Source organism: Exophiala aquamarina (assembly GCF_000709125.1).
Source record: "Exophiala aquamarina CBS 119918 chromosome Unknown aczIA-supercont1.22, whole genome shotgun sequence".
In the NCBI taxonomy this organism is placed as follows: domain Eukaryota; kingdom Fungi; phylum Ascomycota; class Eurotiomycetes; order Chaetothyriales; family Herpotrichiellaceae; genus Exophiala; species Exophiala aquamarina.
Window position 1 is genome coordinate 17,107 of NW_013550566.1, and position 25,154 is coordinate 42,260.

At 48.4% G+C, this 25,154-nt stretch overlaps 10 protein-coding genes across 10 annotated transcripts; 2 read left to right on the top strand and 8 right to left on the bottom strand.

The window, feature by feature from the left end:
- Positions 1-417: 417 nt before the first annotated feature.
- Positions 418-2,238, bottom strand: A1O9_12220 (uncharacterized protein; the record flags this gene model as incomplete). The annotated part of the gene is made up of 1 exon (XM_013398721.1): positions 418-2,238. The coding sequence occupies one exon, from the start codon at positions 2,236-2,238 to the stop codon at positions 418-420; it is 1,821 nt and encodes a 606-aa protein (XP_013254175.1).
- Positions 2,239-5,110: 2,872 nt separating this feature from the next.
- On the bottom strand, positions 5,111-5,772 carry A1O9_12221 (uncharacterized protein; the record flags this gene model as incomplete). The annotated part of the gene is made up of 2 exons (XM_013398722.1): positions 5,111-5,625; positions 5,679-5,772. The coding sequence occupies 2 exons, from the start codon at positions 5,770-5,772 to the stop codon at positions 5,111-5,113; spliced, it is 609 nt and encodes a 202-aa protein (XP_013254176.1).
- Positions 5,773-6,284: 512 nt separating this feature from the next.
- On the bottom strand, positions 6,285-6,734 carry A1O9_12222 (uncharacterized protein; the record flags this gene model as incomplete). Its single annotated transcript, XM_013398723.1, has 2 exons — positions 6,285-6,602; positions 6,645-6,734. The coding sequence occupies 2 exons, from the start codon at positions 6,732-6,734 to the stop codon at positions 6,285-6,287; spliced, it is 408 nt and encodes a 135-aa protein (XP_013254177.1).
- A 3,047-nt stretch (positions 6,735-9,781) lies between these two features.
- A1O9_12223 (uncharacterized protein) lies at positions 9,782-9,964 on the bottom strand (the record flags this gene model as incomplete). The annotated part of the gene is made up of 1 exon (XM_013398724.1): positions 9,782-9,964. A coding segment is annotated over one exon (183 nt), but the record flags the coding sequence as incomplete, so codon positions are not given.
- A 964-nt stretch (positions 9,965-10,928) lies between these two features.
- A1O9_12224 (uncharacterized protein) lies at positions 10,929-12,293 on the bottom strand (the record flags this gene model as incomplete). The annotated part of the gene is made up of 4 exons (XM_013398725.1): positions 10,929-11,512; positions 11,569-11,946; positions 12,006-12,064; positions 12,139-12,293. 4 exons carry the CDS (start codon positions 12,291-12,293, stop codon positions 10,929-10,931), a joined length of 1,176 nt encoding a protein of 391 aa, XP_013254179.1.
- Positions 12,294-13,919: 1,626 nt separating this feature from the next.
- A1O9_12225 (uncharacterized protein) lies at positions 13,920-14,180 on the bottom strand (the record flags this gene model as incomplete). The annotated part of the gene is made up of 1 exon (XM_013398726.1): positions 13,920-14,180. The coding sequence occupies one exon, from the start codon at positions 14,178-14,180 to the stop codon at positions 13,920-13,922; it is 261 nt and encodes an 86-aa protein (XP_013254180.1).
- A 68-nt stretch (positions 14,181-14,248) lies between these two features.
- Positions 14,249-16,030, bottom strand: A1O9_12226 (uncharacterized protein; the record flags this gene model as incomplete). Its single annotated transcript, XM_013398727.1, has 3 exons — positions 14,249-15,551; positions 15,603-15,727; positions 15,806-16,030. 3 exons carry the CDS (start codon positions 16,028-16,030, stop codon positions 14,249-14,251), a joined length of 1,653 nt encoding a protein of 550 aa, XP_013254181.1.
- Positions 16,031-18,092: 2,062 nt separating this feature from the next.
- A1O9_12227 (uncharacterized protein) lies at positions 18,093-19,511 on the bottom strand (the record flags this gene model as incomplete). The annotated part of the gene is made up of 5 exons (XM_013398728.1): positions 18,093-18,443; positions 18,493-18,752; positions 18,822-19,002; positions 19,067-19,358; positions 19,420-19,511. 5 exons carry the CDS (start codon positions 19,509-19,511, stop codon positions 18,093-18,095), a joined length of 1,176 nt encoding a protein of 391 aa, XP_013254182.1.
- A 741-nt stretch (positions 19,512-20,252) lies between these two features.
- A1O9_12228 (uncharacterized protein) lies at positions 20,253-22,052 on the top strand (the record flags this gene model as incomplete). Its single annotated transcript, XM_013398729.1, has 1 exon — positions 20,253-22,052. One exon carries the CDS (start codon positions 20,253-20,255, stop codon positions 22,050-22,052), a length of 1,800 nt encoding a protein of 599 aa, XP_013254183.1.
- A 945-nt stretch (positions 22,053-22,997) lies between these two features.
- A1O9_12229 (uncharacterized protein) lies at positions 22,998-24,689 on the top strand (the record flags this gene model as incomplete). Its single annotated transcript, XM_013398730.1, has 3 exons — positions 22,998-23,204; positions 23,259-24,377; positions 24,432-24,689. The coding sequence occupies 3 exons, from the start codon at positions 22,998-23,000 to the stop codon at positions 24,687-24,689; spliced, it is 1,584 nt and encodes a 527-aa protein (XP_013254184.1).
- Positions 24,690-25,154: the final 465 nt, after the last annotated feature.

Sequence of the window (25,154 nt, forward strand, 5' to 3'; positions counted from 1 at the left end):
CGCGCTAAGTAAAACGAGGGTACTACATTAGGCGCTTAAGGGATACGTTCCTAAACTTTAGCTTATCATAGGTTACGAACATCTTACGGATATATAACCTCTATTAAACTTCCCCAATATTTAAAGATATGTCGTGCGATACGAACTATAGTCAGATGGAAAGTATACTATAGGACGAACTCCACGAGTATACTGATTTTAAACCTACCGAGTTCGCGACTCATCCTTCCACTTACATCCTATTTATGTTTATAGTTACGATTACTCTCACATTATTATTCTCTACCCGAATCTAGGGTCTAAAGTTAGTAATCCTCGATGTGATAGACTTTATATTCGTTTCGGCTAGTTTTTTCCCATTCTACGGGTCGCTTCTTGTAGAATTATCCTGGATTGTTACAACCGCCTCGACATCATTCATGATGCTACCTTGGGTTCATCGCGGCCAAGAATACTGCGGAGTGCAGAGCGGAGAGCTTGGCAAGGGTTTGGATGTCGGTCATAACAACGCCATCCAATGTAGCGGTCCGGGCGTACAAGTAGTGCTCCGTAGTCGGTGATCTCTCGTCGATCAGTCCATTCGTTGAGGACATCGTCATAGATACAACGCTTTCCAATGGGATGGACCGGCAACTCCACACCCAGCTCTTCGCTAACTTTCACCGCGGCTGAAGCCCAGGGTGTCCCTCCAATGCCCACAATAAGACCGAATTTCCCGTACTTCAGCACATCTAGAGTCGAAACACGGCGTTTCTCGTACTCAAGCCAAGCGTGCGGTAGGAACGCTCCGGGGTGTGTCGTCGGCTCGTAGTAGAGAGTCGGGTCCCTCGTATGTGGACGGAAAGGGGTTCCATCGTCAATGACTGCGCCACTGTTTGTATATCGTTGCCCGAGCTGTAGTCCCAATGCATTGGAGCGTTTATCTCCTAGCTTAATAACCTCTTCGACCTTGGCACGACGCTCAACAGCCTCTGTTACGTCGGAGAATAGCCACTGTAGTGAGGCCATTCCTTCCTCGCGGGACTTTCCACGCTCGAACCCTAGAAGTGGTGCGAGTAACGTATGGTCATAAAGGGTCGAAATGGCATGGTCGACCGCCTGTTTTCCTACAGGTTGCCGTTCTTGGTTATAACTGTCCAGTAGTCGCTCGCTGGCATGTCCTTTAAGAACTAATGCCAATTTCCAGGCTAAATTGTAAGAGTCTTGGATGGAAGTATTACTGCCCAAGCCACCGGTTGGTGGATGGCGATGCGCAGCGTCACCAGCCAAGAAGATACGTCCTTTCGAATACTCCATGGCCACGACATGGTTAACTTGCCATTTGGTGACACGCTTGACCCGAAATCTAAGGTCTGGGTCTTCGATTCCGAACGCTTTCCGGGCGTACTCAATAATGGCTTCGTCGGAGGTGTCCGGTTCTCCTTGCGTAGGATCGTACTGTCGTTGCAATGTCCATTCATTCCATGGGTGTACGCATAAGAGTAAGCCTGACCCGACCCAATACTCATTCCCAGCCTGCATCAGCCACCATAGACACGCAGGGCGATACGCTGTGTACTTTTCCAGATCTACCTCCAACCATGAGCTAAGCATCGACATCAGGCCTGGTTTTCCGGTGAAACCGAATCCTAATATCTCCGCCACAGCCGAGCGCCCGCCGTCCGCACCAACGACATAACGGGCGCGAACATTGTATTCAACTTGACCGCCGCGCTCCCGCACTCGTGCTTGGATACCATCCTCCGACTGCTCGATGGAGACGAGCTCCGTATAAAAGCGGATGTCAGCCCTAGTTGCGCGGGCTCGCTTCAGCATAGCCTCTTCCATGAAGTTTTGTGGCGTACTTTCCATCTTGCAAGGACTCGAAAGCGCAAAGTGCGTAAGTTGTTCATCACCACCTCCGTAGCTACTATATCGACCGATCTCCAGACCAGTAAGGCTAGTACCTATCCAAGCACTACCCAGGTCCTTTAGGGGTATTGACGCGTCGCTGATCTCCTTCTCCAAGCCCATGTCACGGAAGATTTCCATGGTCCTCATATTCGTGATGTGTGCACGCGGGGCTGGTGCTGTGCTTCGGTGCCTTGCGACCGTGCATGTCTTCACACCAAAGTCGTTCAATAAAATAGTCATCCCAAGGCCGGTGACTCCTGCTCCGACAATGAAGACATCCGTCTCGATATCGCTCAGCGTCGAAGCCTTAGTGCTGCTACCCTCAGCGTTACTACCCTGAGACATGTTTCTGGCCTGTAATTTGTGATACTTTCTATATATTGGAAACAACCATTCCCAAAGACCATAAAGGGAATTTACTCAGGCGATTGCTATTCAGTTCCAAGTTGATATTCCTAGCAAAGAGCGAAAGAAGTAGGTAAGTGGAAAAACTGAAAATTAGTGGTGGCTTGATGGAGGCCTACTGCATGTGTACACAGCGCCAAAAAGCTAAGAGCTGCCCGCTTAAGACCAGTATGTGATGAAGAAGCAAAGACTGATTGACTTGTGATCACGGAGCCTAGTATATCATAATTCGTTGCGTGACCAAAGACATTACGCACCTGGTTTGGTTTTTCATTCCGAGTCCCGTTACCGGCATTCCGTCTCAAAAACCAGCGTGATCTGGTAAGGTCGCGTTGTGATGGCCAAACAAAACAGGGGGCCCACGAGAACAATGTGGGCCAGGAAATGTTGTTCAACCTGGTAATCTTCCCCACGTGTTAGCCGCAACCAACTATCAAATAACCCGTGTATCACGTAATCCTACCGGCAGTTCCTTGAGCGGCTAGGGTGGGACCGTTTTATTTCTTAGCGCTACCACCTCAAAAAAGCGTCGACAGTCTAGACAGGTTAAGTACCTCTCATGGCTCAACCAACGCGTTTTGGTAGGATCCCTAGGCAAAAGATTATATAGGATCAATTATAGATACTTAATCCGTCTGAAAAAGCAAAAAAGCAAAAGAAAAGTAATGTCTAAGTGCCCGAAACTCATCCTGCAAGCCCACATACTCCTATCCCTTCCGTCGTCAGGGTGGGACTTTTTCTTCTTGGCGCCAATACCACCTTATAAAAAACGAATGGACTTAGGTATATTAGCTAGTAATTGTGGCCACTACTACCTAATTTCTATAGCGTTTTATATGAAACTTAGCATAGCAGCCCTCCTTGATATAAAGGTTCACCTAGTATGTTTTATAGCTAGTTTGGATACGTGATGAGCGATTTCTCCGGGCCTCTTTACGAGCATTACCTGACAACTGGCCTAGGGCTAGACGAGGCTTTCTATCACGGAGTACTCCTCTACTAATGTAACTACCGCTATTTTGAGTGCTCTAGGCGCAAAAGTCACGTTTCGGCATGCTTATAGGCACGTAGTTTAATATATAACGGGCCTAGTAGGCGTAGGAGGAGGTGTAGGTAAGGCCTCTTTATAGGCAGGCATTGAATATATAAGTTTATCTAGGAGCTAGCGATGGGAAGGGTGATCTTGTAAAGTATCCTGGGGCTGTAGGTGACGCTAAATTATATAGGAATTAACTAGGTAAGTATCTAAAAGCTAGTACGTAAGTGGACGCTAGGATCTCTTTTCCCTACCGCGGTAGCACGTAAAATTTAGCCTATAAATGATTCGTATTATCGACGAACTCGTGACTATAGTTATAGGTATCGATAGCACGTAGAATTAGTAAGTCCTCAAGTGCCTTATCACCAAAAACAGGCGACGTAACGGCATTATTCGTAGGCCTTTTACGGGCCCGGACAATATAGTCCCTAGGGCCTTCCTGAATGCTAAAAGTGGTCGTAATACTAATAACTAGAGTGTTATCCTACTATAGAAAGTATAGAGCGTGATTAATAACATTAGTAGAGTAGGATCCGTACGTAAAATTAGTATCTAATAGTTTAGCGTTAATAAATCGCTATAGGAAGTCCTTATAATTCTTGCGCGTAGTGTCTATTACGCTAAACCCGATATAAAGCAAGGTATACGCTAGTGACAAAACCAGGAATAAGTTATTAAGGAATACCAAGTAGTTAGTATAAGGATCCATGCTCCGGAGTTCCTAATAATGGGTTTAAACTACTTAATAAGTTAGTACCAGTGCTATAGGAGGCATTCTAGTAGTACAAGCGCCTTGAAACGTTCTGGGTGGAGGGAAGAAAGTCCAACAAGACACATGGGTAGTAACAAGGAAGGCGGAATGGTTCTAGCATCAAATATAGCTGTATGTGGGATAGGCAAATGAGCACACTGAAAGAAAAGGTCCAAACTCTCATCGAGAACCTCTTTGGTTGGAAAACCATCGACAGCTAATCCTAGTGCCAAGCTTCCAATGTCGGTTTCGGCGTCGTGAGGTGTGGAGTGAGGCGTGCGATCGGCTAGGTCTTCACGATAGATGGTCTTATTGATATCGTTGCAGAAGTCGATCATGCTCTTTCTACAATCTTCGTCAAGGCTCCCCCTAGGCATCCCCTGTTCCCCAGACTCTGGCCTGACTTGATCACAGTGCGTTACCATCGGCCGCGAAAATGTGTTATCCGCTGGGTGCTGGACGAGGGTATGCCATAGAGAAGGACCGATTCGTTTGCCGGGCCCTGAGCATTGGCCGCGCCATAGTTTGCGCATCTGCTGTACTTGGTCGACAGAAAAGAGGATGTCCGGCTTGGTGAATTGCTCTTCATGCGCACGAGGTGGACTTTGTAGGGCAGTGCGAGGAGTCTCGGGAAACTCCACGTAGTTTCATAGCCATGGCCTCATATAGGAGTAGACCCCGGAGCCCCCGTCAAAGACGAACAGGTCAGTTTCAAACAGGTCCATATCTGCTGGCTGGTACAGAAGTGGCTGCTTTTCGGCACACGAAGCCGCTGTGAATAGTGAGGAAGGATTCTCCGGCTGTTGGATCGAGGAGTCATCCTGCACCCTATTGCTACTTGATGCGCCCAGCGCACCTTGATCTTGCATTATCTGCCAAAAGGATAGTTGGGATCTATTGGTTAAAGCGCTAGACAATCTCTCTGTCAACACAGCAGCACTCCCACCAAGCGCGATAGCAGTATTGGGAGCCGGGGTATCCTCCGGACCATGTTCGGGTGCAGGTATGAGCATGTCCCAGTCTTATCTGCTAACATCATCCGTTCCTTCATGCGCGGTTGTGGACCACGACATCGGATCCGCATTCCGTGTCGTCGTCGCTGTCTCTACTCGATCAGAGGGACTAATGGGTGGTTGAGCTTTCGAGCCAGACACAGAACCGGAAGGATCGCTCGTGGTGGTCCTAGGTAACAGCGATGAGGGTTTACCGGGAAGTTGGTGATGTGTAGGCGGAGGAAATGTGGTTGAGACCACTGCAAATAGCTGCTGCTGTTCCTGGTTTGATATGATCAGAGTGTCATGTTCAGATGGCAATGCCATGTTTTGGTCCTTTGGAACCATAGTCCCGTCCTGGCTCGTTTGGCCGATGTTCTCAGGCCGGCGAGGAGAGGTTTCTGCGCCGTTGCAGGAAGAGCTGTTGAGACCTTGGGCGTGTGCTATGTCGTCGAGAGGGTGCGTGAGCAGATGTCGTGCAAGGACGTCGCTGCAACCATATTTGCGGCTGCATTTGTGGCATTTGAAAGGCTTTTCTCCCGTATCTGCAGATGGGTGTCAGGAACAAACCATTGTGAGCAAGCTCCAGCAGGCATACGTGATCTTTCGTGTCGCCTCAAGTGTTCCTCCTTGGTGAACGTGCGCTCGCAATACGCGCATTGCTTCTCCCTCTCCTTGCCTCTTGCGCGCATGGGGGAATGTGATAGTTAGGATGATGGACGGGCGGTACATACTGTGGCGGAGCAGTGCCAGATCAGTCGTCGCGTAATAGGTAGGCTTGTGGATGGTCGAGAATCAAAGGACTGGAGACACCGTACCAGGAGCGGAAAACGCACGGTTTGTTCTTGCTTCAAGTTGGCTGGGTCTGGGGTGCGGGGTCAACTCCGGGGTCCCCCATGGGCAATCGTAGTGCGGTGGATCTTCTGTGGAGACGGCGTTATTCACCCAAACAGGCTGGGATTAAAGATATCAGCTGTACTAAAACAACTCCCGCTATGGCCGCCATACCCACCAAATGTCAATGGTGGAAGAAAGCTGCACGTCGTTCCTACTCATAGACTAGCTTGCTCACACAACTACCCAGATGTTCAATCTTGACTTCGACGACATCACCATCCTGTAACCATTTGGGTTCTGGCATTCCGAATGCCACTCCAGCAGGGGTGCCTGTCATGATGACGCTGCCTTTTTGCAAGGTAGTGCCCTAGCTGAGGAAGCTGATAATGGCGGCAACATTAAACAGCATGTCACTTGTGCTCGAGTCCTGACGCAACCCTCCATTGACTGTAGTGCGTAGCTTCAGGTTATCTGTGGAGCCGACAATGGAGGGTGCAACCAGCACAGGTCCTAGAGGATTAAACGAGTGAAAGGATTTTGCAAACGTTGCACCGACGCCATAAGCACATTCATTCGGCCACATCCTTGCTGAGACGTCATTTGACGCAGCGTAGCCAACAACGTAAGAGATCGCGTCTTGCTTAGAGATGTTCTGCCCGTTTTGCCTATGGTGACGGCCTTGTAACTAGTCAGGGAGATTAGGCATTGCGAATTGTGCTCTACATACAAGTTCGCCTTCATAATCCGGGTTTCCCTTGGGCAACGGTAGGACTCGAATATCTGCATCGAACGCTGCTACCGCTGTGGACGGTTTCATGAATGTGGAGGGATATGGGGGAGTCTCCTTCCGCAATTTGGGTAGTATAAGCAAGCCGCTTTTAAAGATGGAGAATGCAACCTCGATCCACTTTCAACCTACTGTGTTTGAGCCGCAGACGATCAGCAGGCGTATTTTCGGCGCGAAATGAAAAGAAGGTCACATAATTGAGGCCAATGCATCCGAAACCTTGATATTTCTTCCTTAAGCACCCCAAGAAGGCGGCCAACCCTGATCTTGACGTTTGTGCGAGTAAGTGCAAAAGGGTCATTGCCTGCTAACTTGATAGCGTATAGCTGATGTTGCTGCAAGAGTGGAAAGAAGTCTTCGCCATTCTCAACGAGCGAATCTGCAAATGTCGTGTGCCCGTCTTCGTCGACGAACCTGATAAACCTCGACCATATCGTGATAGCACTAACGACCGATGTATCTGCTCCGCGCTATGTTTGGATTTGCAATGCCCTTCCATTCGCATCACTTCAAGATACATAATGCCTAAACAGGCGTCTTATCCCCACGTCAACCCTGCCCAACATTGTGCGGGGAACTTGATTGGGTCTCATATTTGAGGACTATGCTATTGTTGTTGACTCCCAGAGAAGAGAGCAAGCCACCTGGCCCGAACTATGGGTTGAGGTGCTATGTGGGGGGGAGACACTGTTTCCGGGCCTACCAAAAGGACAAGGCCCCACGTCCCCAACCTCGCTGACTACGGCACAGGAAATCTAGGCGTAGACCGACGGGCCCCACGACCATAGTGGGACAGTGCAAGGCAGGATTCAGCCTCGTCACGTGTGCAACGACATGGTAGCCTTCTCCATGATGTTGGACTACGACACAGGATTTCAGTATATGTGCGATGCGATGCGTCGTCTAGAGCCTACGACAGCGTTATATCAGCATCCTGAGTTAAATTGTTGAAAATGATATCCTACCTAGCACAACTTCCCCTTTGGAGTCTTCCCCTTTTTGGCCTGACAGTTTTGGCAACTTATTTCGTCTACAACAAATATGGATATGGTATTGCGTCGATCCTCGAGCCTTTTTGGGCATCATTTACAGATCTCTGGCGCTTCCTCGATGTCTGGGGTCGTCGCTCAGTAGTGAGACTGGGTCCGAATCTTGTCTCAGTAACAGATCACGCAGCTCTCAAAGCAGTATACGGCCTGGCTGCGGGATATATCAGGGTACGTAGAGTTCGCACTTTGCGTTATAGCTGCTGACGCCAGACTACAGTCTGAGTTCTATCCTGTCCCACACAAACTGTCGCACGAGACAGCCAAGTTCTTCGAGGATTGTTTAGTACCACCGACGAGAAATATCATGCCAAACTTCGACGGGCGCTAACAATGCTTATACTATAAGCACCCTAGTTGAGCCTTTCGTCGACTTAACTACGATAGCATTCTTGAACCAGCTCTCCCAGCATTATGCCGACCGATTAGACACTGTTTGCGACTTCAGGAAATGGCTCCAATTTTACGCCTTTGATGTGATCGGAGAGTTTACTTTCTCGAAGAGACTAGGCTTTTTAGACTAGGGCATTAACGTGGACAATATAATCAGTAACAATAAATGGATTCTACGATACTTTGTACTTATAGGTCTACTCCTATAACTATCTACTTAAACCACTTATACCGTTCCCTATAAGAGGCTAGCTAGATGCCCTGGCTGGACAAGCTCTTAATTAAGAACCCTATTCGTATATAGTTGAGTCGAATGGAAGTTATTAACGCAACATCACCTATAGCTATTTTCGCCTAGAAGCGGATGGACACCCGGCTTAAGGGGCCGTAGGCTTAGACGGATGATGTATCTATAGAAACTCAACAACTAAGGCGTGATTTTTAATCCCGTGTCCTAGAAGCAAGCGAGAAGGACCCGGTCTTCATGTATACTAGTCGAGTCCACTCACTCACTATAGCAAATATCTTCGCCGGTTCTAACACCACTACTATCTCCCTCCGCTCTATCTTCTACCATCTTCTTAAAACCCCAGGAAAGCTATAGAGACTAAGGAGAGAACTAGATAAAGCCGAAAAGACTAGAAAATTTACCCGTAACGATAAGCTTATACGCTAGACGGAAGCAAACGAACTTTCTTATCTTAGTGCCGTCATTAAAGAAGTACTTCGAATCCATCCCACTACTAGCCTCTTGCTCGAGCGAATCGTCCCGTAAGGGGGGCTAGAGATGGCGGGACACTACATCCCTATAGGCATAATATTCGGGGTTAGTCCCTAGGTTCTCCATCGAGGCAAGAAAGCCTTTGGTGATGACGTCGATGCATTCCGCCCTGAGAGATAGCTAGAAGACACTGAAAAGGCGTCAGAGATGAACCATTTCCTCTTTTCCTTTAGGGGAGGTTCTCGAACATGCATAGGAAAGAACATCAGCTACCTAGAAATATATAAGCTGGTGCCAGCGATCCTCATGACATTTGACGTAAGCCCTCGCTAAGTACTCTGCCACTGACGCCCATGTAACATACTGAAGCGATCATAGGTTGAATTAGCAAACCCTCCGGAACAATGGCACATCGACAACGGATGGTTTGTCAAGCAAAGTAATGTCTACGTTCGTCTTACTACAAGGGGCAACAGCGAAAGCATAGTCGGACTTCTGTTATTACCAACGTAGCGCGGTGATGGGATGTGTCAAAGACTCGAACTACAATATAAGCTCACGCATGTTGAGAAATGTGAATGTTCAACTGCGTATTTCGCAATTTTCTTGAAGAGAACTCTCACTTGACGATGGGTCAGGCCCACGGAGGAGACTGAAAATACCGCAGGTGAACCTGAAAGAAGACTCAGAACCCGATGAGGACAAATTAACTGAAGAACTAGCTTCATCTGCTCGAATGACTGCATTCCCAAGTACATGCTACTCCAGATGTTGAGATAAGAAGACCCAAACTACTCCGTTGTCTAGTGAATCTTGTGTCCCCAACAGAATTTCCCAGGTCATCCAAACAACGCAGCAAGATCCGGCAGCATGATCGCAGCAAACCTCACCCACTCGTCAGTGTCATTGTCTCATCCATGCATAGTGGCGTTCTGGATCACGAACTCTCCCTGGTTGATCGTTTCACGCGTCCCACTGTCGAGAGTCAACACAACCGGACCCTTCAGGACAATGATATAGTCCAGTGAGAGAGATCGGTGAAGCGCAACCAAAGTCCTTGGTGGCACATCCAAAATTCTAAAGATTGACCCGTTGTTGACGAATCCTGTATTTGCCAGACCCTCATATCTGGTTGAGTTAACGACGGAGGACTGGTGTCACTAGACCAGATGGTCACTGACCCTGCGCCATGGGGTAGCAATTGAGAGTGAATGTGGGAGGAGCGCTCTATAATGGCCTGTCCTTGTACGTTGTGGCCCGTCACGATTCGACGCCATGGAGGCAGCGGAGTGGATGGCATTGTGATAGCTTCAGGGTATCAATAGTCAGAGTGAGGAGTATCCGGGTGACTGATTGTGAGAAGAACCGTAATGCTTGATGGTCTCCGCCCTCAGCTTCATCAGACTGCTTCAGTGGTTGCAGTGCCACCGACTGAGTCCTCGGGAAACATGACCAACGAATACAACTGACTTGCGGCGAAATTCTGTCCATTCATGTGGTCATCAAGGTTCGCCTACATACTTGGGGGCGGACGGAGAACGGTGGGGGTGCCGATGTCCAAACTGTCCGGTGGTGGGATGGATAAGTGGCTAGACGGGTGGGGTGAAAACGCCACAAAGTCTTAGGCTTGTACGCCTCTGCTTGACATGGATCAGTAGCAGCCAACCCCAGGTGATAACAAGTTAGTATATTGTCATAATGCCACAATGCCTATTGCATCCTCTTTCTGACCGAGGCACGATCCAACCGCTTTAACTCATGAAATATGCAACCGGAGAAGCCAAAAAGTTGACTTGACCCATTCCTTGCCATTGGTTCATCATTGAGTCAGTCGCATGAGGAAATTTCCCCATTTAATGTCTCTCAGGAGGTCAAGGCTGAGCCAGAGCCTTGAGGTTAGGTAGGAGAGATCCGCGTGGTAAATCGTGCTGCTGGATTACCGCATCAAGTTCAGACAGATGTGCAGGACGACAAGAGTGGCCTGAAGTAGCCGCATATTCCTGTACCCTATACTCTCGTATATTCATCGCAACGGGTAAAACCCCCAGACTTTGCCGACGCCCCCTATGTAACAGTAACTATAGGCAGTTCATCGCAAGTTGCTGGATGTTGCTCGTGGTGGCCTTGTGCATGCAGGCGTGCTGTATCCAGCTGAACGTCCACCTTGATCGTGTAAAGTGAGTACACGTCGCGAGAGAAAGCCGCACAGGATGTCCCAAGGATACCGAAGGCAATACTGATCAGGTACACTACCCGGAACGATTTCGCCCAGGCTTTCTTTGTCGTATGCTCGGCGTCTTTCAGGAGAGATGGTGGCATGGCTTGAAGGGCGGGTGCAGTAGGGTCACCTGCAACGAGTGTTGTGATGACCCCGGTGATATTGGCCAAAGGCAGACCTGCCATGACGAACTCATGTGCGACAATATTGGCCAGATTCTTTGTGATCTCATTCGTGAGCATGGTTGCATAGATTGCGGTCGCGATCGATTCACCAACTGAGCGGCTCGAGGTTAAGATGGAAGTCACAACCCTGAGATATTCGTGCCTGACCCTGAGGTACAGCATTAGAGGAGTGCCTAAAACGCAGGCGCCGACCATGGTGTTGACAATGACGACAAGAATTGTCGAGACTACGTTAGAGCCAGGACCTATAAGGTGGTTAGCATCGTACTGAGGAGAGGGAAGATGCGTGTGTGGTACTTACTGACGATAGCTTGCGCGCCTGAAGCAATGATTAGAGCTGCCACCAACCCGGCAGTATAATACGACTCTGTTTGAATTTGCGGAATAAAATCGACTAGAAGAGAACGAACGTTGTTGCCACACCGTCCGACTTCGGAAATTGCTGTCCATCCAAGTTGATGACATGCAATCGCACACCCGATGAAGACACCGCCACAAATGGCAATATTGACCTTTTTGGCCGTTGCACAAAGCACATTGCCGAGAAGGGAAAAGAGACTCCCGAGCATAAAGACGTATCTGCGGCCGAAAATGTCGCTAAGTCTCCCAGTGAAGGGTGCCAGAGCAGCTGACCCGACCTTTTGCGCGTTTGCCACCCACGTATACTGCGAAGAGGGACCTATTGCTCGTTGGTCACCCTGATAATTCGCAAAGCAGGAATGAGAGGGAAAAGCATACCAATGTCGGCCTTGATGGGCAAAAGGATGGCCGAGGTGGATGTGATTGGCAAAGTATTGCTGAGATAGCACATTAGGAATGGCTTGGTTCATCAGTTTTCAAGCTCATCTACAAGAAATGACGGTTGACTGACAAAATAGCAAAAAATTGGGTGAAGCCAAAGTGGAAGTCGTCCTCGTCTGTCTCAGCAATCAACTCTGGCGTCTCGCCCGTTACCTGACTTCCAGACTCTTCAACATGCTTGCTCTCCATATCAGAGACGTTCTTCTCATCGACCGGTTTCGCCATGTAAAACTGCAGTGACAGATTTTTGGTGGGTAGTTGATGGTAACACTGTCGAGAGACACTGGGCCAGGTAAAATGCACAGAGATATCTTCCAAAGCTAAAGCAGTAGTTAACGCACTCTACATTGCAAACTGTTGTGAATTACAGCAGTGGAAGCATGTGTTCATTGTTATTCTTCTTCTACTTCCTCAGAATGTAGGAGCATATATACGCTGAAGTAATGTACTAGAAGCTTCCTTGTAATTTCCAAGCGTGCGGAATGATTCCATGAGACTTTCCGTCAACCTTATGATAGTCGGTTGAGCCTCATATCACAACACAAACAAGGGTTGGGCATGGAGCCTTTTCACTCCTGTCTGTTGAGCATACGACCATGCCCCACGTGGAAACAAGTTCGGATCCGTCCTGCGGGTCTGGCCTCGGCCAGGGGCTATCAGTCGACAAGGATAGTCGAGATCGAGTCCAATCTCAGTTTTCGGGATCAAACATCGTACAATTTCGATCCGCCGAACACCGAGGTGCTCCACCCCTCCACCAGGAGCTCACACATTTACGATCTGAGAACTTTTCGTGCTTGTCTGTCCGACGAAAGTGCGGAGTAAATATGCATCGCTGATGAAGATTGCAGCCTGGACCTAGATTTCCAGGTCCAAGTTCGTGTATACTAAGCCGAAAGAAATCCTACAATGCCGTGGCGTGGTGGTGGCGTAATCCGCACTTTTGTTCATGAAAGATCAAGTTTGACGGTGTGTTTACTAGACGGTTCCGCGCAACGTCTTAAAGGTTGTAGAACAGGCTGCGGATTCGAGGATTGGCACCTAAAAAGATGATCATCATAATACTAAGCCCGCATTAGGAGTCTATATCTATAGCATGGAAACACTTAGGCGCTGGTAATGCAGAAAAGAGAGATAGACTGCCGTGACGACTATGGCATTTCACACCCATAAACACAGAACTTGATTCCGTCGGTCTACACGGAGAATCAGTTTACGAGAATTGTCAAGTCAGCAAGTGTCTAGTTCACTTGATAGATCTCGATCTGACCCTGGGACTCTTCACCGCCTTCGTATCGAGCTTGTTTAGCGTCATAGTGTTCGTTCGCGAAACTATACGAGAATAGGTGGGCCACCTAGACCAGTTTTTCCACCTTACGCATGCAAAGTGGTGGATAGAAATATATCTCGGCATCCGTTGAATTAGGTATTTAACGATCTTTCGTGGAGTACCATGGCCCAAAAATGGGTGATCGCCTCGTGGGCTCTGTTATTGGTGAAGAACCATGGAAGGTAGTCGACTCAGTGGACGACAGATTCGCGCCTTCTCGAGGTATTCGTTGGGCGTAAATACACCACGTCTTTTGACAGAGAAACCAAGACGAAATCAACAAATAGTTGACGGACCGCATTGCGCAGTGTGCTTTTCCAAGTTGGTGTGCATACAATACGGTACCTCTTTCGACAGAGAACCCAAGGCAAACGCAAACCTGATTATTGGACTGAAGATTTCAACGATACGCAAGGGGAATTTATCATTATGATCGCCTATTCTCGCCTTTCCTGCTAGAGCTAATGTGGTAATATCATCCAATTGCATGCTCCTGGCTGCTCTTCTAATGCCAGCGCGTTCTAGAAATCCTCGTCCAAACCTTGAAACATATCCCACGCCGCTGTTCGGAATTCTTCAAGTCCAGTAATATGATATAGCAAGAAGACGCTCTCGATTGCTTCAGGGCGGAGGATGAAATATGGTACCCGTGCGTTGCGAAATCCTTTCGGCAATCTCTCGTGTCCATCTCTATCAATTGCAACTTCGTGCATCCGCTTTTCCTCACCCCTCCGACACCCAGTCAAAGAATCGCAGATGACCACGCTGAATATCTCAGGCATAATGGCTGTTTGGAAAGCTTTGTATGCCAAGATACACCATTAACTTGATCGTTCTGCCAGTTTCTTTTCTATTTCAGGCCTTGCTTTCCATTGGCACTTTTTCTACGGTGTTGGCCGTTACTAAGGGTCCTTTGGTCTAGGGATTGATTGAGAACGTGCTTCTCCATGCGCACCTCGACCTGGTTGGTGAGCAAGTCGGAAGGATCGTTGATAAATAGCGTACAGATGATGGCTAGAACTCCGAACGGTATAGTGGAGTAGAATACCGCCCGGAAGCCGTATGTGTAGACATCTTTGAAGGCTTGTCTGACAGCCACAGTCACCTCCGGCGACATGCTAGGCACAGCAGCAAGGACCCCCGGAACTCCAGCACCATCTTCGAGCGTTGCAGGTATTAGTTTTGCCAAATGTGCGGCAGGAAATCCATGTGCAAGAGCTGCCTCGGAAATTCGAGGTGCCAACCGCCCGTTTACCACACTGGTCAAGATGGTGTGGAAAATGGCATTGCCCACGCTTCCACCCCCATTCCGGACTGTGCCAAGTAATCCCATAGCGGTGCCAAGCTGCTGGGGAGTTAGTTTGAGGCTCGCTGCAACATAGGAAAGTCCGGTAATTGCTGTAAATGGTGGAGTGCCTAAACAGAGGAAAGCTATCCAGGCTGCTCTGTTATTGGGAATGGCCACTGTGTATAGAGCGTTAAAGAGTGTTTGGATGACGATCAGGGTTAAAAGCTGATATTTGATGTGGCCAATCTTGTGTATCAAGGCTGGTATAATAGTGTCCGAAACGATTAGGAGACATCCGTAGGGCGCTGAGATCAAGCCAATCTCCATTGGATTGTGAGTGAACAGATAAAGGCTGACGACGGGTGCCATGGAAGTCAATGTGACGAATACCATGCCAGCAACGAAGAGCAAAACCAGGTAAGCAGTGTAGTCTTGGAAGCGGTTCAAAAGCGGCCACGGGAAGAGAGGACGTGCCGGTATTAGAGCGTCGTACGCAATCAAAGCCACGAGAGCAAGAAACCCCGTCACGATTGGTGTAATAACCGAAGCACTTTTCCACGGATGTTCGGTTGTCCCTGCCCAAGTGAAACCGAGGAGGAATGTTGTCAATCCGCCGGTGTAGAGTAGCAAGCCGATGTAGTCGAGGCTCAATAATTCCTGCCATATAGTCTTGTCATAGTCATTCTGAGGGCGTGGAGGGAAGTAAAATAACGCCATTCCCACAAGACTGATGGTGCTGTATATAATGCCAATGTAGTATATCCATCTCCAGGACGCATGGACGGTGAGTTGAAGAGCTATAATCACCGAAAGGGACCCCCAGGGTAAATTGTTTGGAAGTTCGGTCCAGGCAATTCCGATACCCCTGGCATATCATTAGGTTTGACAACTTCTCAAGAGCTACCTAATAACTCACCGATATTTTTTGGGTAGAAGCTCTTGGATGGCGGCATAAGACGTGAACATAGTACCACATCCAAATCCTATGAGTACTTCCGCGGCGATCATAGTCCGAGTCTTGGTACAGGTCGCGGCAATAATCTATTTTGCTGATAGTTAGCCATTTTGGGTAGGGAAAATGGGTCTGGGTCACTAGGATATTGATTTTGCAGCACTTACGCAACCTATTATTGCAAAAACCTGCGCCGATAACAACACGTATCGTCTGCCAAGAATATCACTCACTGAACCTGCCATGGAAAAGGCAACTGAAGACGAAATGGTCCAGCCTCCAACAAGCCAGCTCAGGGATTCTGTGTCGCCCAAAGCCTCGCCAATTTGTTGGAGGACGCTGGCCATCATAAGAAACCCACATACGATCGGGCCGACAAAGCCCAATCCCATGAACTATCATAGTGTTAGCTATCTTGTGTCTAGAGAGGCCTCTAGAAGCTGCTGAGCACACTGACAAATACAGCGAGGGTGGTGGATAGATTAGGCCTTTCCGCCTTCGCCGGGTTGTCTTCGGGATGGAGCCCATTGTGAACATCCCTAGGGTTTGCCTGGTCAGCAAAATCCTCATGAGCAGGTGAAACGACGACTGTAGACTTGTGCATAATGGACGGACGCTGAGCTGACTTTCGATATTCTTCACTTAGTAGTGAAGTCTGCTGCTGTAGATGATCGGCGGATCAAAGACTTATAGACAACGGCACGAGCTGTGTGAGCTCCCTGCACTACCTTTTACTCCAGCTAGGGCGGGGACGAAACCGCGGGGCACTAATTTTCATGTATTGACCCCGTTGCAATCAGAAGGAACTTCAACTGAATAGATTATTCTCCCCACGTTTCTTTCCCTGCCTGCCTACCCCATCAAAGTTCTCTCGGAATTACAGCAATGGGGCACTTACAAATGGGGAAAGGCTGATGAACGGCGGTCGGTGTTTCGTTCAGGCATCTCGATAATTCGCTCAGCTACCAAGACACTTAAACGCCACCTTACCCACCTGCCTTACCGTACGTTCACCCTTGGTTACATATACGGAATAGGAACTCGAAATGCAGATTGAGCTCTTCCAGAAAGAGAAGCACCCGCTGTTATATATGGAACGATACATACCGAAAACCTAGATGCCCATATTGGGAGATCCTATGTGTCGAGACGACCAAAAATATGATATTGTGAGAGGGGGCATGGTCTTATTTGGACGCGGAATTCAAAGAGACTTCCTGGCTTTATCAATCCTACGCAAGCTAGAAAGTCACAAAGATGTACACCTTTCCGTAGTTAACAGCCTTAAGCCTGAGATGAGTATAGCGGCGGAGGGCCTTAGCGGTCCCACACAGCTGGGGGAAATTGTTAGGCACACTAGTTAGTTAGGCTGTACAGGAAGCTGAGGAACCCCAGACTTTCTCGTGGGGCCTCATGCTGTTTGGTCAGCTGAACTCCGTCGTTCCCGTAAGACGCGGAAAGGTGAATACAATTCAGAACGGATGACAAAATGAAAGCGGACCACTTCCTCAGTCAAACAACACGGTAAATTATTACGTTGATAAGGTCGACCGCTTAGATCGATCCTTGAGTAGAGCGTAGTGCTAGGCGATATCTGTCATGGTCACTAAATGCGAGGCTGCCAAGATGTGAAAGCTCTAGAAGGTCACTTTTGGGAGGTCAAGAAACTTCGAGAACTGGTGGTGCAGTACGGTAGGCTGTTTCAAATGGTCCTCGCCATGTATATCAAGAGGCACTGTGAAAACGCTCGACATTCTTGCCCCGGCGAGGTCTTCGTACTATAGTGGTCGCACAATTCGAGTGTTCATATCCACCAGTTAATTCTGCTTTTCAATTAACTACCTTTGGATGGTCGTTCGTTAGCTGCCTTCCGCCCATCACATTCTTCGCACGCCTTCCCTTTTAGACTGATCTCTGTGAACACTGCACAAAAAAGTCAGTCACTCTTCTAATTAATTTGCAGATCTGCCAGCAAAAGTAGATAATATACCGATGAAGCGAGAGAATTGTTACCTTTAGCGTTTCTTTTTGGTCCATGAGAATGATTCAAAACATGCACATTCAAATTACTCAAGTTGCCATAAGCTTTTTCCCAACCATTCCATCCACATTTGTACAGCCACATGACTTCGTCGCTTTTTCGACGGGAGCTCTTGGGCTGTTCATACTGCGCAAAAATGAATCCCTAGGTCGAAGTCATCAGCAATATGTTGTTTAGCGAGGTCAGCAGCGAAGTAGGTGGCTGCCATGCTGAGGGGGTCGCGATGTTGCGAGGTTGGAGACGGTCCTTGGACACCTGGTCCTAGGTGAGGGTAAGGCGCAGCTATACCAGGCTGGTCCGGACAAGCTTCCCATTGTTCGCATTCTTCACACGACACTCACTTGCTACAAAGCCTGTTGACCCAGTTGCGATGATGCTACTAGACATATATTGAATAGACTTCGTCTTTGAAATCAATGACTAAATCCATTAGGCTGCGGGGTTTCCCAAAGGGTGTGGTCCGGAAGCACACCAGCATTTTCGAAAGCCCTAATTGTTTTGACCCAAGTGTCGTATGAGTCATCGTATCTCAACCACCCCATCTTCCTTGCTTTCGACAATGACATGAGCGTGAGCCAGTTGCGCGAGCTCGCCCAGTCAAAGTACGCCCACGCTCCCCAGTCGAATGATTCCGGCTTGCCACCGTATTTTTGACATATTGAATCCCAGACTGGTTTCTTGCCGGCTGCCCACTCAAGCATCTTAAACTCCAGCGATCTTCCTCCCCAGGTGCCTTTGGAAGTAAATTGAAGGTCATCAGGAACCTGCGCCATCATTAGCGTGTGCACGAAGTATGAGATGTACCAGACATACTGTCACTCCAAGGTATTTCGCAATGCGTGGGTAGAAGTATTTCCAGCAAATGACATCTCCGTTTGCGTGATTGAAAGCCTCGTTTTTAGTGTGCTCTTGCGTTGTTGCCCATATGGTCATGTCTGCAATACTCGGCGCGTACGAAAAGTCGTCGACAAAATTGTAGAACATCTCGTTGCCAGGAAATCTGGGTGCCGATCCATTTTCCCGACAGATAATGAGGTACTGCACTAACTTGAGAGCTGCTGTCATCCCTGAGGCTATTGGCAACGCATTAGTGTCGGTATGGTAGCCATGGCAGGCAGACAGGCTCAAACCAAACCACTTACCTCCTGGAGTGTAGCCGATGATTGCTTGGGGTCGAATGACGTTCCAGCCCCATTTTCGCTGCTTCTGTAAATCGAAGAGGAGGTCTTCTTGCGGATGATAGAAATTTGCCCCGTCTTCCCAGCGCGGCGTATGTTCTTCGGAGATAGGTGCAAACATTGCGCCTTGATGCACCCCATAGTGCTATTGCGACATTCATATCAGCAAATCAATTTCTTGCACGCTGAATGGCGGGCCAGACTCATACCTTGCCTCCTGTCTGCAGACATACGCGTTGCAACGTGTTCGTAGCGACAGTGTCAATTGAGATTAGGAAGTTTTTGAAGAGTGGTACATTCATTTGCCAAAGATTATCGAAATCATTATCAGCGTTGTGGATATAGGAGCAAAAATAAGCATGTGTGACATCCGCACAGTGTAGCCTGATTCTTTCAATGATTTTCTCTAGTGGTTCGAGATAATTTATAGCGATGAATTTGACGCGATAGTCTTGCCATTGCGCTTTGAGCGGCGAATTCGAGGTGACGATGATTTTCGACCTTCACAAAATTAGTCAAGCACTAACCCAGCTCTTTCAGCAACGATAAACAAAGGGCTTACCACTGGCTTTCAGGCTGTCGAATGAGGTGCTCTACAATGGCATTTCCACTGATCCCATTCCCACCAGTAACTAGTGCCACCTTGGGAGACATTTGTTTGCGATCGCTAGGCACTTTCAGACACGCAGGGAAATTCAAATTGTGAAAAGTTTTCGAGTATGTTGAGCGCTATTTACAAGAATTGCAATGCGGTCGGGGAAAGGTGACTTTCGGGAACTTGGCGGAGTACCGACTCCGTTACCGAAGTGGTGGGGCGAAACATGATGACAACCCCAGCATTTCAGGTCTCCTCAGAAATCTGAATGTCTACTAGTAGTGTAGATTTGCTTCTTATGTGGGCACGTAGAACTCGGCTTGCCATATGATTTTCATATTCCACACGGGATGGTGAGGCACACGTGATAGAATAGAATACCGAGCTATAGCGGTGAGCCAGATCTCGCAATCAGTGTGGCCGTCTTTGCACATTATACAGAGATTTATGCGTCACTTCCGTAAATGCAAGCTCTACGCGTTGCTCGGTACGTATCTAGAAGGGCATAGAAATTTCCAGTAATTGCAGCTGGATCAGGACATTCGGTTGATTATCTCTTTTGCGGACGTTACAGATCTTGGGTTAGCCTTATCTGCCACACGGACTCGGAAACAGCTTCGGCGCCGGAGGTGCTCGGTATATTTCACCATATACAATAGGCACATTGCAATCTCTATAATGTAGGAGACGCTGGAAGATTGAATAGGACAGAAAGTCTGTGCATGTCACATATTCCGTTGTTGCAAGCTCTGGCAATCAGATCAGCCACACGAGAACTGCTCTTGTGCGGCCGTATTAAGATGTATCCTGTCGTGATAGTTGGCGGAGGACCTGTTGGCCTTGTGGCATCGTGCCTCCTGTCCACTTACGGGGTGCCGCATGCTGTCTATGAACGACATGCCGGTACTTCAGTTCACCCCAAAGCGATTGGAGTAAATCAGAGGACAATGGAAGTATTCCGTAGGATTGGGCTGGAAAAAGAACTTTACAAACATTGCGCACCTTCGCATGAAGTCGCAACGACAGCCTGGTATACTTCTCTGGGGCCCCAATCGCAAAGTCTTTATATTAGAAACACGAACGCAGGCGGAATTCACGAACCGGACTATCGCCGTGCAAGCCCGACGTCTTATTGCATTCTTCCCCAAATTCGCCTTGAACCTCTCATTCTTAAGCGGGCTCTAGAGTTGAATCCGGATGGCATTTTTACAAGGACTGAAGTGGTCGCTCTGCAAGAAGAGGCGGAGTTTGTTCAGATCACTGTCAAAAACCTCGATTCCATGGAGATCACAACTGTGACTACACAGTTCATAATTGGTGCTGACGGGGGCAGGACAGTTGGGCCATCCGCAGGCATTAAATACGAAGGCAAAGCCAATCTGGTAGACATGGTCACCGCCCACATTAGAGCGCCAATCAGTTTATTCGAAAAGGAGCGCTCAAACCTCATCACCTGGTTCATTAATCCCAAGCTTGGAGGTAGCATTGGCACAGGTTATATGTACTGCATTGGTCCATTCCCTGCTCACCCTGACGATGAAGAATTCGTGTTCGCCTGTGCGAGGAAACCGGAAGAGCCTACCGTGTTTGATGAACATTTCCTGGTGGAGAGGATCAGGGCAACGCTGGAGATTCCTGATATTCCTATCAAGGTTCTCAGCCTGAGCCACTGGTATATCAATTCAATCGTAGCAGAGCGCTATCAGAGCAAAGTCGGTCGTATGTTCCTTGTTGGTGATGCAGCGCATCGCATCCCTCCCTGGGGTGCCTTGGGAATGAATACTGGCATCCAAGACGTCTACAATCTCATCTGGAAGCTGGTATTCGCCACCAAGATCAAGCAGCATCGGGATTGCAGCAAGTTGCTTTCCACGTATGCATCGGAACGTCACGAAATTGGTAGGCGGGTGGCCAGAACAAGCCTCCACAACTTTGAGGCTCACGCCGGTCTGATGGACACCGCCTTAGGCATCTCTCCAGAAGCGTCAGCTCAGGAAAACCAGGAAGCTATTGCAAAGTACCTTGACAACACCAATCCTGAAGGTGATGGGCAACGCACAGCAGTGGAGAAAGCACAGAGTGTCCTGGATATGGAGTTCCGGGCTTTAGGCGCTGATGTCGGTTGGTTTTATCCTGCGCCCGATGTTAATGGAGATGCTTACACAGCACACCATGCCAGCCAGTTTAACAAAGACGGCGAATTCGACTCAATAACGTACTATCCTTCGACGATTCCTGGGCACCACTTCCCTCATGCTTGGCTTGAGAGAAGAAATGTGATCACCTCGAGCATTGATCTAGTTCCCATGGACCGATACCTGTTGGTTACCAGCGTAGTTGGACTTTGGGAAGATGCCCAGAGTGATTTGTTGAACGTCGAAATTATTGACGGTAAAACATCATGGCGCGACATCGAAGGTCGGTGGGCAGAGGTCAGAGGAGTCAACGCGGATGGAGCGGTTCTCGTTCGCCCAGATGGTATCGTAGTATGGAGAACGCATTCCAGGACGGACTTAGGATCCCAGAATCTTCGAGACTATATCTCAAAACTGTTGGATCATACGTTAGGCCTGGAGGAAGCAGACACGGTTGACATATAGTATATCGAATATGTTCCTAGCATATGATAAGTTTTCTGGCCGACTACTCAGTACCTATCCTCAGCAAGGCCCGAGTTCGATGTATGTGTTAGACACCATATTCAAGCCAGTGGCAAATGGGAAGTGAGCAGGCGGAATGTCTTTTGGCTTTCCACTTGCATTCGCGCTTGGCAAATTGCCCCGTCATGGTTCCATGCATCTGGATCCCAGCAAGACGAAATGCGAAAGGTAGAGATTTGCTGGAGCTTTTGCAATCCTAACACCACACGAGAGCATTTCTTACATCCTCAAGCTACATGCGGTGGATAGAACTCGCTCAAAAGAAAAAGCCACTTCCAGTTCTCACTTGCCTCTCCAAAGAGCAGATCAAACAGTTGATCCGCCACTTAGAGAATCATTCATAAGGGTCACCCAGTCATCAACTCCTGAAATATTCTCCAGCAAGTGCTAGTTTGGATGCTATTACAGGCCCATGCGTGAAGAAGATAAGACACGGATCTTTCGTGCTACTTTGGAAGCTGATCAAACATGACCTCTAAGAAGAAGGGTTTAGAAAATACGGCTCTTCTAGAGGCTGGAACTATACGAACAATCGGAGATGAGTCTTCGGCTCCCCGCCTCGGAATCGTGTGGGCAGTGCCGGGGTAGATAGCTCGGCATCTCACCACGGCGTACTCTCTAGTTGTGCTATTTCGCATAGAACAGAGAGCCAGGAAACCGGCCTAACCAGCTGGGATCGTCCAAGGATATGAGCTGGGTGCCCCTCCTTACCCTTGATGGGGAATAGTCAACTTCACCCAACTCAACGACCCACTACCTCAATGCAAAAGCATAAAGGCACCGTTCTGTTCGCTTCTTCGTAGAATGTATAAGTCACTTCTCTGCTCTCATCCAAATCTAGTTTTAGTTTTTACACGCCCAGCCTGTGCCATTCTTGTCAGCGCCATGTCTGAGACTGGTTTCCCCGCAAAATCTCTGGATACTTCCCTCTGGCAGAACAGGAAATGTCTTCTAATTTGCCTGTACATCGCCATGGCCAACTTGCAATACGGCTTCGACAGCTCCGCCGTTGGTGCGCTTCAGGCTATGCCCGGGTTTTTGAAGGTCTTCGGTTATCCAGACCCGACACTTCCCGGAGGTTATGGCATCGATGTGTGTTATTTTACACTCGTTCTACATTGGTGAACTGAAACTGATCGCGTTCAGCCGACTTTTCAACGACTTATAACCTCGCTCTTGACTCTTGGAGCATTTATCTCTAGCCTACTCACGGGGGCATTTTCCGTCTACTTTGGCCGGAGACTAGGTCTAGTTATTGCCAGTCTGCTGGGCGTCGTCGGCGTTATCGTTCAGATTGTCTCGACCACGAAAGGGGTTTTATATTTTGGTCGGCTCGTTCTTGGACTATCCAATGGACTTCTTGCAACATGTTCCACCATATATCTTTCAGAAGTTGCGCCAGCCCATCTTCGAGGCTTAGCTGTTGGTCTTTTCACCTTTTGGATCCTCATGGGTAATGTTCTCGGTACAGCTGTGGATTATGCCACGTTAACAAGGCTCGGTAAAAGTTCTTACCAGATCCCGCTCGCTTGTCTGTTTATTATACCAATTCTATTGGGCACCGGAGCTTGGTTTGTGCCCGAATCTCCGCGCTATCTTCTCTATAATTCAAAGAACGAAGCTGCCCGCAAAGCCCTGGAACGATTGCGAGGATCCAATATACCTCGTGAACATATTGAACTCGAGTGGGCGGAAATGCTACGAGGCGTGCATGAAGAGAACAGAGTCCACCAGGAGACCAAGTGGACAGATATGTTTCGAGGGGTTGACCTTCGCCGCACCTTGCTGTGTCATGGAATGATGGCCATTCAGACGGCAGCAGGGGTTTGGCTCGTGGTGGTTTATCAGACCTACTTCTTCTCCATCAATGGAGTAGCTAACGCTTTCGGATACAGTATTATGAATAATTGTCTTGGTTTTGCAGCAACCATGCTTGGACTATTCCTCCTGCGATATGTGGGCCGTAGGGTCATCCTCTTGGTGGGCACTTCGGTAGGTGGGCTCTGTATGCTCGCAACTGCAATTCCCTGGAGTGTTTCAGCAAACAGCTCCACGAGAGAAAAGGTCTTGATCGGCTTTTGGGCGGTTTTCTATTTTTTTTACTCTGGTTCCATTGGGACATTGTCATATCCAGTTGCGACTGAGATCGTCAGCAACAAACTAAGAGCCTGGACGGTGGGGAGCGCAACATCACTCGGATTCGTCCTTGCCTGGGCATGCAGCTTTTTCACTCCTTATTTCATCAATCCTACAGAGCTCAATTGGGTAAGTCGTGGTACGCCTGCATTCTTCAAAACGCAACTTGTTGACTTAAAGTAGGGAGCCAAGTATGACTATATCTGGGCCGGCGGGAGTTTTGCGGCCTTTCTGTTTGTGTTCTTTTTCGTTCCGGAATTGAAAGGCCGATCTCTCGAGGAAGTTGACCAACTCTTTCTTGAGAAAGTTTCAGTTCGAGAGTTCCCTAAGTACCACTGCACGATCTTGGATCAGGCTCTCCATGACGTTCAGCTCAACACAGGCCTGTTCAAGGCCAACATTGAGGTGGCCCACATCGACAATGCCCACGAGCACATTTAGCTTTTGAAACACACCTCGTTGAGGCTGGTTTTGTGACTACAACCCAAATGTCCACTTGGCTTTACACTACGTTTGAGGAATTCGGACAAGCCCGAAAGATTGTACAATGCTTTAAGATTGGAAATTACGCTCTCTAGAAGGTGAGCAATAGGAGTGGTTTGAAGCCAATTCCGACATATACCAAGATCTTGAGCGTGTATTTGTGCACAGTCGGATCTGATTGCAAATTTTAGGGGGAGATTATCATTTCGAGAAAGGCCAACAAGCTGACCCTATCACATGACACATGACAAGGCACATGGCGAGAACTTGGCATCCAGTTCCCCCTCTCACTTTAGTCCCACCACCTCTGTCTTCCCTCTTTCCTCTCTCTAGATAGACAGAGACAGCCTAACAGAACTCACTACTTCAGTGCCATTGAGGCCCTTCATCTCTTCACTCTCGTGACAGACTCCTCTTCCCCGC